This window comes from Sinocyclocheilus rhinocerous, unplaced genomic scaffold, assembly GCF_001515625.1.
Source record: "Sinocyclocheilus rhinocerous isolate Xijiao unplaced genomic scaffold, SAMN03320098_v1.1 scaffold65, whole genome shotgun sequence".
Lineage (NCBI taxonomy): Eukaryota > Metazoa > Chordata > Actinopteri > Cypriniformes > Cyprinidae > Sinocyclocheilus > Sinocyclocheilus rhinocerous.
Genome location: NW_015662000.1, coordinates 1,453,957 through 1,465,662, shown reverse-complemented (window position 1 = coordinate 1,465,662; position 11,706 = coordinate 1,453,957). Strand labels below are relative to the sequence as shown.

The window sequence follows — 11,706 nt, the reverse complement described above, 5'->3', positions numbered from 1 at the left end:
ACAATGTTTAATATAACTCCGACTGGATTCGTCTGAAAGAAGAAAGTCATATACACCTAGGATGCCTCGGGGGTGAGTAAAACGCAGCCTAATTTTCATTTTTGGGTGAACTAACCTTTTAATGAAAGCAAACCTCTTTGGACTTTTTTTTAAACAACAAAAATACAATATATAATTAATACTACCATGATTTATACATAAAATTGTAGATGAAAAATGTAATGTATTATTTATTTATTTATTTATTTTGCATTAAAATAAGCTTCTAACCAACAGAGGGTTAAATGTGCTTAATTGCTACAAAACTATTGTCATAATGCAAAATAAATCTAAAATAGGCTTTTTTTATTATAAAAATTCTAAAATTAATATTTTATATAGTTTTTTTTATTATTTTATATTTTTATTTTATTTTCTTATTTTGCGGTTGAAATATGCCCCTATATATACATATTTATTTTTGAAATATACCATTGTTAACCATCATTCCGGTTGATAGAATTATGCCATGTATGTAAATCATTTGTAATTCATGCTAATGTTATGTCAGTGCGAAAGTGTATTTCTGGCTCTCCTGATGAAACCAAGGCTTGAGAGACCGTGCTTATTTTGTTTATGTCTCACGTGCTCGGTGTACTAACATCCTTCGTTCAGGCTACACTAATCGCCGCATGCTTGGAGAAGCTGCCTGCTTTCCACAGTCCATTCATCCCTTCATTCAGCCCATTTGTCCATCCATGTGGCCCGTGGCATGTTTGGCTGCCAGTCACTCTTTCCCAAGGCCCCCTAGCACTACAGTCTCCTCTACCACCCCCCTCTCCTGCTAGGTTCTTGGCCATTTGTGTTTGACACCCCCCGTCTCTCTTTTGCATCTGACTGGTTTGCAGCTGGTTCTTCGAGGCATGAGCGAAGCCTTAATTGACAAGCGAGTAGCCCCGGCCCTTATTACCTTGTGCAGTGGTCCTGAATTGTGAGTTAACCGCAGCTATGAGATGCTTTAAAAACCAAATATCTTGTCTCCTCTCCGCATTCTCTCGGTTGGATATTTTTTATTTTTACTTTTCTGGGGGGGGGGGATATTTGTTGTCTGTTTGTTTCTGTTTTGGTTTTCATACTGACATGGGAATGATCATGTGACATTAATCATCTTGCTTACCACATATTCCATCAAGTGATTGGCATCTCATGGTTCTGTACCATTCATGCATCTTTTATCATTTTAGTGGGTAATGGAATGGTTTCTTTTGGATGTGTAGTGACTGATTTTCTGCTTTCAGCTCAGTGAGGATATCAACAATACCTGCCTTCGGAACTATTATGGAAACCGTAACTCAAAAAGAGGTACGAGTCTTCCATATTACAGACACCCACACAACCCACATATATTTGTTCTGTTACACCAAATACACAAAATAATGATCTTTAAAAAAGCATCATATGACCCCTTTAAAGTATTTAAATCTCTAGTTTATTAAAAAATACACATGTTTGGTTATTGTTATATAATATCATATGTAATATTTAAACACCGTTCTGGGCTTAAAAAACAAAAATGAATATATAAAAAAAATACAACACAACCCACATGTATTTGTCAATTTAAAAGTATTTAAATCTCTGAATTATTGAAAAATTGATATGTTTGGGTATTGTTATACACGTATCATATGTAATATTTAAAAAAAAAAAAAAAACATCCCAACAGAACACAGTTCAGGGCTTTAAATACAACATAAAATGAAAAATATCAAATAAATAAATGTATATATTTATTATATATATTATACATAATTATATATTTATTATTATTTACAGCAAAAATAAATGTATAAAAATATAATCTAAACCTATATATAATTTGAACTAAGGTTGACAAAGTGTATAGAGAAGGTCTTATTTATTTTTGTGTCATGTGTGTTTATTAGCTGCTAGAGAGAGTGAAAATGCAGCTGGCCTCTTTTCTGGAAGACCCCCAGTATCAGGACCAGCATTCTTTGCACATGGAAATCATCAAAACATTTGGAAGAGTAGGACCCAACACAGAGCCACGCTTCAGAGATGAATGTGAGCGTCATCACTATGTATTCACTTGCATATGCAAAGTTTTTCACTGTTTGCACAGAGGAAAAACACCATAGCGTGTTGTAATGTGATGATAACAGTACCGTCGTGCTTCTGTGGCTGTGTTTGCCCTTTAGTGCACATACATTATACTGTGGCAGAAGTATTTTCTGTTTCTTTCATGTCCTGTTCTCTGTCTGTTTTTTTTCAACAGTTGTTCTTCCTCATTTGCACAAACTGGCTCTGTGCAACAACCAGCAGACAGTGGAGAGTAAAAGAATTGACATTGCCACTCAACTGTTTGAGGCATACAGCGCCTTATCCTGCTGTTGTATCCTTTATATATTTCTAAATTTGAAGTTTAGAACCGCCTTTCAACTTGTCTTACATAGCAAGGTTTTGACTATTAGCATGAAAGGAATACTTCACCCAAAAATGAAAATGTATGAAAAATGTACTCAAACCATCAAAGATTTAGATGAAGTTTGTTTTTTCATCTGAACAGATTTGGAAAAATGTAGCATTACATCACATCCTCTGCAATGAATGGGTGCCGTCAGAATGAGAGTCCGAACAGCTGATAAAAACATTACAGTAATCCACAAATAATCCACGTCTCCAGTCTATCAAATAATGTTTTGTGAACCAAAAAGCTGCTTGTCTGTAAGAAACAAATCTATCTATCTTTTCTTTTTTTTTTTTTACTTGGAAAAACCATCTTAAACCTTCACCTCTGTTGAAAATATGAGTCCTCTATACTTAGTATTTTATTACACGTAACGCATAACATATATTTTTTTAATTTTGTGTTTATTCATATCATTTTATACAATTCAGTTAATTGAAAAGCTGTTTGTCTAAATCAGCATCTGTTTCTCAGTGGGACAGCTATTTAAAAACCTGAAATTTGTGTAAGCCAATCAGATTGTAACTTGTCATTTTGTCAAGCCTTTGCTATTTTGGGGATACATCAGACAATCCATGAACAGTCAGGGCAATCCTTTGACTGACCATTTGAGGCTTTTTTCAACGAATCAATCAAGCGGTTTTATTGTTTTTGTAAGCCTCAGTAATGCCCAGCGGTTTGCATTTCCAAAAATTTCCAGAAGTTGATTTTTCTCTAAGAGGGAACATTTTGATTACAAATGGAAAACAGATAGACAGCGGAATTGGACTGTACACCTCCACTGCTGATGTTTGGGAGCAGGAGCCATCTTTCACTGGTTTCTCTACTGATTTTGTGGCGTATGGCAGCTTGTATAACCACAGTCTTGCCTCCAGTTTCAACTTAATAACAGATACTGAACACACAGTCTGTGTGGCCACTTTCTCTCTGTGCTTTTTGAGTTTTTGAGCGATGGTCAACTATTTAAGCTGGACATGAGTCTCCATAGCTGGATTTGCATTCTCACTCTCTTTTTTTTTTTTTTTCCTCCTTTTCTTCTGAGAGCTTGGTCGTTGCGAAAATGTTTACATATCCCGCTGGCAGGAAAAGAAAGAAAATAAACCTCAGCCATTTTTGTGCACTAAATTGCAGGGTGGATGGCAGAATTTGTCGTTAACTGCTCTGTGATGTTGTCTGTTTGAGCGAAGAGAGCCTAGCCCAGCCCTTTGGTCAGGATTCCCAGCATACATGCCTTTGCAGATGCTCTTTTGTCCTGTTCTCCCCCCCACCCCCCCATCTTTCTCTGTTTCATTTCATTTTTGTCTGCTGTGTCACAGTTGAGACCCCCCTGTAGCAGTGGCTTGCCCCCCCCAGGCAGTTTTGTAAAACCTCGTCCTGTCTGTGTTTTGAGGTTTTGCAACATGATCAATATGAGGTTGAGTCTGGATCGTGGACTGTATACTGGTGTGTATTTACTGTAAAAGTGCAAGTCATTATGGGGTTTAACAGTGCAAATTTCTCACGGTTGGGTTTATATCAAGTTTTGTGGTGGTCATGGTTTCGGTTTGGTCGCTTTTAGGGGTGCGACGATCATCAGGCTGATACCAGTAACTCGAGTTAACACACTGTGTTTGTTGTTTCATTCATTTGCGGTTTTTAGTCGATTCAGCTGAATTACCAGTTATTCTTGAAAATCAAAATTCGTATAATATTTGGAATTAGTATTTATGTTTTGAGGGGCATTGTGAGCAGAGGTGTCAATTACATGTTCATTTAGTAAAAATGTAATATTTAGCTGTTTTAAGAATACATTTTTCACAGCAGATATTGGTATATGCGGTTTAATTATTTATTTCAAATAATCAATTCATTGGTATATCATGTAACATCATGGTGTAACATAATTAATTGGTAAATCATTTAATTAATTTCATAAAAGATAAACAGCCATAATTGTAGGTCTAATATAGTTTTAAATTTCAAATTACTTTTTTCTGTCTTTTGTTTTTGTTTTCACTCGATGACTATTAGTTTTATAGTAGTTTTATTTTTCTTCGGTGTTTTAGTTAGTAATTTATTTTATGAAACATTTATAGATCAACAGCCCTAATTAGAGGTGTATTATAGTATTCAATTTTGAATTAGTTTTTATTTTATTTTCAGTCTTTTTTGTTGTTTCCACTCTATTTTCATGTAGTTGTAGTTTTTTTTGTGTGTGTGTTTTATCATTTCAATTTAATGAAATTATTAACAACCTTAATTATAGGTTGATTATAGTTTTACATTTTAAATTTTATTTTCATTTTTTTGTTGTTGACTTTTTCTGTTATATAGTTTCAATGTATTAAATTTTTATTGGAGTTATAGTATTTTTGCGCTGTAAGATTCTATTTACACTGTTTTTCTGCTTATCATACTACTTATTGCAAATAATGGCAATTATCTGCCCCTCAGTATTGTAGCACATTATAAAACAATATGAAATAATAACGTATTGAGTGTAAATTATCATTTGAATTCAAATTATTAAATGGATGCCACCTTATTAGGACAATAAAGCCCTCCCTACACCTACCCTAACCCTACCCGATACTTTTTCAACTTTTTGATTATTTCCTTCAATTTTATTGAAAATAAATGCCTTTCCGATGTGATATGAGATTTGAAAAGGGAGAAAAAAAAGTCAAAAAGACTACGGCACGTGTTTTACCATCTACACCACTGGAGCTGATGTTTGATGGTCGTCTTTTGTAGTGTTGACTACCCCAATCACACGTTGGTTGGCGGAGTTAGTGTAAATAGCCTATTTGCACTTAGTGTAAATTGACACTCCGTATATTTATTTCATTATTTTTTTTCTCCCCAAGTATGCATACTGAACTGTAGATGGGTAGACGTGTATATTTCACAGGTATGTTTGACAGTCTTTTCTTAACTCCGGGGCTTTAGTTATTTCTGAAGAACTCATGGTGAATCATTTCCTCCCTGGACTGAGATGTTTGAGGACAGATATGGAGCAGCTCTCTCCGGAGCATGAGGTATTAAATCAAGATTTCAAAAAACATTTTCATAATTGTTTCTTTGTCATGTCTGTATGCCCACCCTGAAACAACATAAACTACCAAATTTTGCTACAAGTTTGATTGCAACATATAATCATTGCTGTTAAAAGGTTAGTTCACCCAAAAAAAGAAAATTCTGTCATTAATTACTCACCCTCGTGTTGTTCCAAACCCGTAAGACCTTCGTTCATCTTCGGAACACAATTTAAGATATTTTTGATGAAATATGAGGGCTCTCTGACCCTCCCATAGACAGCAAGGTAACTACCACGTTCAAGGTCCAGAAAAGTACCAAGATGATCGACAAGGTAGTCCGTGTGACATCAGTGGTTCAACTGTAAAGTTGTAAAGCTACGAGAATACTTTTTTGCGCAAAGAAAACAAAAATAACTGCTTTATTCCACATTTTCGTACTCCTGCGTCACTTGTGGACACGCGTTCACGACAGTATCATGACGTCATCACGCCGGATCTGGGTCAGCGCCGGTGTAGTGCCGAAATTTACACCCTGCCAGATTATGCACCCCCTAGTATTGGTAGGTGTGGGGGAGGGGTTAGGATTAGGGGTTGGGTTGGGATTAGGCAATCAGGTAGCGACTTCAACGAGGGGGTGCATAATCTGGCAGGGGTGCAGAATTCGGCACAACACCGGTGCCGCCACACAACACGAGGGTGAGTAATTAATGACTTTTCATTTTTGGGTGAACTAACCCTTTAATAGTGTTTATCGTCTGTTTGATTATGTCATTAACTGAATTTTACCGTACATTTCTGCCATATGTACATCAATTTGACACAGTCACCACTGACAAGCTACTACTAAATATATTGTAGAAATGAAATTTTCTGTAAAGCTGCTTTGCAACGATCTGTATCATGAAAAGCGCTATACAAATAAACTTGAATTGAATTGTATGACACAACTACAACAACCACCACCTATAATTCTTAATTAAATACTGACCCATAACATTGTGTGCTTTTCCAAAGCCTGGTCTAGTCTTGTCGTCCTAACGTTTTATCACGCTGCATGTCGTGTAACCCAATTTCTATTTATTTCATTTCCTTTGCCTAGTAATGTCCAGCTGATGTGCGTGTGTCTGCGTGTATGTCAGACTTCCCAGCAGTGCTCTAAGAATACTCCCTCTTTTCCCGTTTGTCCTTTAGGTTATTCTCAGTTCCATGATAAAGGAGTGTGAAATAAAGGTGGAGAACAAAGGCATTGGAGAGGCACAAGGGTGAGAAGACAAACTCATTCATTTCATTCATACAGTCACCATGTTTAGTGTTCTTATTTACTGCAAATGAAGCCTCAAATCACTAAGAGGAAAATCTAATGAATACAGTGTCTGCTTCTCCTGTTTTAGTTTAAATAACTCCCTGGCCACAAAACAAAACAAGCGAACAAGTGCTCATTTAGTAGCGGAGTAAAAATAAATAATTTTACAAGAGTTCTCAAGAACACGTACTCAGGAATGCTTTGCGCATGTTAATTTCCTCAATGATTTATCTGTTTGAGTTCAGCTTGGGTTTGACTCAGTGTCTCCACTGCTAGATAGTTCCCATCAGGCATTGCAGGCCACTGGCTTAGCCACATAATTATTGCAAACCCGCTCCATTTGGGCTGTGCCTGTAGGCCAATGGTACTGCTGCTTCATATTACACTTATAGCAGCTGTGTAAAGCTACATGGACACATACACTGTTATTTATTTAATATTTCCACTCCAAATTTGGTGCTGACTGTTTTTTCCTTATATAAAACGTAGTATAATATGCACAATGGATTTTTATTTGCTGAAGTTTGCCATTTTCAAGAGTTGAATGACTTTGTCAAGAAGTGAGAGGGTATGTACAGTCAAGATTTTTGCTTGCTAAGGACTCTCTCTAACTGAGGTTTCCAAAACGAAACATACCCAGCCTGCGAACACGTGTGGCACTCTTTAAAACCTTTAACCTAAAGATGTGGCTTGATTATAAACAGCATTTGTCTTTTAAATTTCACAGTTGGTATCGTAGCAACGCTTCCAGTGGTTTTGTTGAGATATTTATAAATGTTCGAACTTTATAACTGCAGTGAAGTCTATCATTGAGACTGTCACTACAAGTCATGATACATCAGTTGAGTCTGCCTCTCACAAATGGTGTGGGTTGTTCGGGGATCTTTATATTTAATTAGTTGGGCGGGTGACATTTACAGCGTGAATGTTTAGGGGAAACAAGTTCAAGAGCAAGATGTAAAAAAAGATGCGAAAGACAAAGTGATTTACTGAGTGTTTTTAACCATAAAACAGAGATGGTGGTAAAATCTTCACTCAAAAATGATTCCGTTCATCACATAACTATGTGTTATTTCTTTTGCATGACCTTGCAAAGTTTTATTCACGCCCAATCTGCCAAAATGTGACAACGGACATATTATATATACAACTAATATATTGCAAAAGAATTATCAGAGAATCCAGAAAAAGGCGTGTCACTCACAGTTTTCACAAAAATATTGAGCAGCACAACAGTTTTCAGCTTAGATAATAATAAGAAAATTCAGCTTTGCCTAAACAGGAAGAAATTACATTTAAACATTTTTAAATTTGTAAGTTCACAGTAATTTAGGTCTTAATTGAAAGCAAACGCGAGAGAAAGAAAACACATGTGTAAATAACAGCATATTGGATCCGGGTAGCTCTTAAAGTGACAGCAGTCTAATATTCCTGCTGTCTGTCATTCATGTTAATCAAACAACAAAAGAGAGAAAATCTCTCACTGCTCTTGACTAAATCACTTTTGTAACTTTAAGAAATACATTTAATTAACACAGTGAAGAATATGCAGTGTTTTTATGTATTTGATTACTTTATACAGTGTATGTAGCATTTCTTATTTATTTGTTCTACTGTAGTATTTTTGTCCTATTGCTTCTAATTCAAAACATTATTCAAGTTCTAAATGGATTATGTAAGCCTAGAAAGCCAGCAAATAGCACTTGCATCTAATCACAAAAAAAGCTCTCACTTCATTTTATCGCGATCTCACAATGTTTCATTATAATCAATGAAGCTCTTATTTACATTGTGTTACACTTAGTTAAAATGAGAGGATTTGCGAGCATGCAGGCAAAAATTTGGCATTTAGAGGTTTGTGAATTCTGACTAACTTGACCGCAGTGGCCAATCACAGGTGTTCAAGTAATCAACAGATATGTCTGTGACTTACTACACTGCTCAATGCAACAAAAACATGTTGTAAATAGAAACATTTGATGCTTTCCAGAGCGCAAACACAAATACGCACTGGAGCCTTTACCAAATTTGTTTCGCCAATATCCTATTATTACAGTTTAACTGGGGCTACTTTTGACTCCGTGAGAAAGTAGATGTGTGGCATGAGAGCGTGAGAACCGTGTCAACTGCATGAGTCTCACGCTGAATGATACATAGTTGGGATGTTCATTTTGGTTATTTTTCCTAATCGACAACCGACGCTCGTTAACCGATTATTAACCGTTAACGGACAAGATTATTTTAAATTCAAATTTAATTAAATTAGAAAGGATACGTGTCTGTGACCCGTTAAAAAATACTAACATTTGTTTCCCAGGGATTATTTGTACATGCGCAAAAAGCAGCAAAAAACAGAACATGAGGATTCACATGGTCATCATATCACATCACGCACCTGCAGCGCTTCTGCGAGTGGAGAAATACATAATAAAGCTAGGCTATAGGCCTATATATATATAACGAAAAATAGGCCTATACGAGAAATATATTTTTACTTAATAAATTAAGAAAACAAAAGAAAAACTGTGCAACAAGTTGCCTAGTATTCAGAGTTTCAGTTCATTTTTGTGCTGCGCAAAAGGAAACCAGACGGCAGAAAGCGGCATCCTATTTTTCTTTAGCATTTAGTATTTAGTATTTTACAAAAGCACAAAGATTTGTTTTTATTGTGAATGTACTGTTAATTGAAAGGATTTGTTGTGGAGTGAGGGGAACTAAAATAGCCTAGCTATGTTTACAGTGTTTATTATAATGTTTGTAAACATTTCGTGTCGGCATTAGGCCTATTTCTGAATGAAATAATAAAATGCGACTTAGACGCAAATTTTTTTTTTCCTTTAAAAAACACTTTTTTTTTATACGCGTAGCGTACATCAACCATGCAGCAAACCTTTTTAAATATTTTGATAAATTACTAAAAATAAATAAATGACTTTTTAAACCGTCTAACTGATTGTATTAATCTGTCAAAATTATTCACGGTCGGTTAACTGGTTAAAATGAACATCCCTAATAGATAGATAGAGAGAGAGAGAGTGTGTGGAAAATATTTATTTGATACCCTGCTGATTTTGTAAGTTTGCCCATTTACAAAGAATTGAAGGGTCTGTCATTTTTATGGTAGGTTTATTTTAATGTATGGAGACAGAATACCAACCAAAAAATCCAACAAAATCAGCAGGGGATCAAATAAATATTTTCCCCACTGTATCAGCAGCTGGTGCTTATACGACCCTTGATTGGTGGGTGGATTCTGACCTATGAATGCGGTGATGTCTCTTTTCAGGTCCATCTCTATTGCAGCGAGTCTGGTGGGTGAGGACGCAAAGACCAAGTTTCTAAGTAAGATGGGCCAGCTGACCACCTCAGGTGCCATGCTGGCGAATGTTTTCCAGAGAAAGAAATGAGAGCTGTTTTGGGTGTTTCCCATGAACCCTCCACTTTCTGGGATCTCCTACTTGAAGTCAATCGTCTGCCTTTCTTTTGTTTGTCTTTGATTTGATAGGCTATATTTTTAACATATTTATGTCTTACATTTTTTTCCAGCTTCCAAAGAAATTTGCACTCATGTGTCAATGTTTTCCTTTTTTTTTATTATGATTTTATTTCAGAGGCTTATTTGCATCACTTCACCTGTTTTTGTTTGTTTTTTGGACAATGTGAACTTCATGAAATCAAAACAATGATTCCTTCCTCTTCTTGTTGTCTTTTATGTGTTGCTGTGTCTCTGGAGAATATTTTCTACATAAGTGTGTAAAATTGTCCGGGGTTTTGTTTCTCTTATTTTGGATATGCTCCAACAGTAAATAACTGTAAAATACAGTGAATCGAGAGAACAGTACCCATTATCATGTATATTTTAAAATTTGTGTCGTAAGATAATAAAATGTGAAGACCACTTATGTACTTCTGATTCAGTGTGTTGTCTCTTGAACTCTCTTTCAGATGGCTTTTTGCTTTCTTAGACGTCCGGCTTGACAGCAGATTTCGTGTCGGCATTAGGCCTATTTCTGAATGAAATAATAAAATGCGACTTAGACGCAAATTTTTTTTTTCCTTTAAAAAACACTTTTTTTTTATACGCGTAGCGTACATCAACCATGCAGCAAACCTTTTTAAATATTTTGATAAATTACTAAAAACTCATGAGCGCAGGGCAAGAGTTGAAGAGCACTGTGAGTCAGATGCCAGGAACATTTCCAAACCCGGAGAGAACGGCTGCATAAAACCACGGGAACATTCTGCCTCTCCGTGTTTTTATTCCTGTTGCGTTGTTGACTGAGTGCATAACAAGACAGCAAACAGGAACTAAAAACCTTTGAGTTCCGGCCAATATGTGTCCACTTTGATGGCAAGTTATGAAGGCGTTTTGGAGAGTCAAGATCTCAATCTTGACTTTTTATCTAATGATTCTGGCTTATGTCTTATTTTGACTATTTTAACTAAATGTTTCATAATTTTTTTTTTACTTTTAATGTCATGGTTTTGTCTTTTAATTTTAATTATTTTATTTATTTTTTAAAGAGTTATTTTTGGCAATTTTGCCTTTAATTGTGATAGGATAGTTTAGAGTTGACAGGAAGTGCATTGAGAGGGAGAGGGGGGCAGGATTCAAACTCGGGACGCCCATAGCACGACAGCCCTGTATGTCGGCGCACTGCCCACAAGGGTATCAGCACCATTTCGATCATTTTATGTCATAATTTCAACTTTTTGTTTCATGATTATGGCTCAGTATGTCATATGTTGACATTTTTTATCTCAACACTTTTTATCTCAATTACTTAGTTAATCTTAGTAAATTATTGTTTAATTTTGTCTCATTCATATTATTAAAGGGATAGTTCACCCAAAAATGAAAATTCTGTCATTAATTACTCGGAACACAAATTAAGATATTTTTGATGGAATCTGAGAGC

At 35.6% G+C, this 11,706-nt stretch overlaps 1 protein-coding gene across 1 annotated transcript in view; it reads left to right on the top strand.

Moving 5' to 3' along the window:
- relch (RAB11 binding and LisH domain, coiled-coil and HEAT repeat containing) overlaps window positions 1-10,693 on the top strand; it is a 59,962-nt gene extending 49,269 nt beyond the window's left edge. The window contains exons 27-32 of the mRNA XM_016536998.1: window positions 1,278-1,341; window positions 1,926-2,064; window positions 2,276-2,392; window positions 5,396-5,484; window positions 6,676-6,746; window positions 10,074-10,693. Coding sequence (XP_016392484.1) covers window positions 1,278-1,341; window positions 1,926-2,064; window positions 2,276-2,392; window positions 5,396-5,484; window positions 6,676-6,746; window positions 10,074-10,194 — 601 coding nt within the window. The 3' untranslated portion in view covers window positions 10,195-10,693. The remainder of the gene's footprint in view (window positions 1-1,277; window positions 1,342-1,925; window positions 2,065-2,275; window positions 2,393-5,395; window positions 5,485-6,675; window positions 6,747-10,073) is intronic.
- The last annotated feature ends 1,013 nt before the right edge of the window (window positions 10,694-11,706 follow it).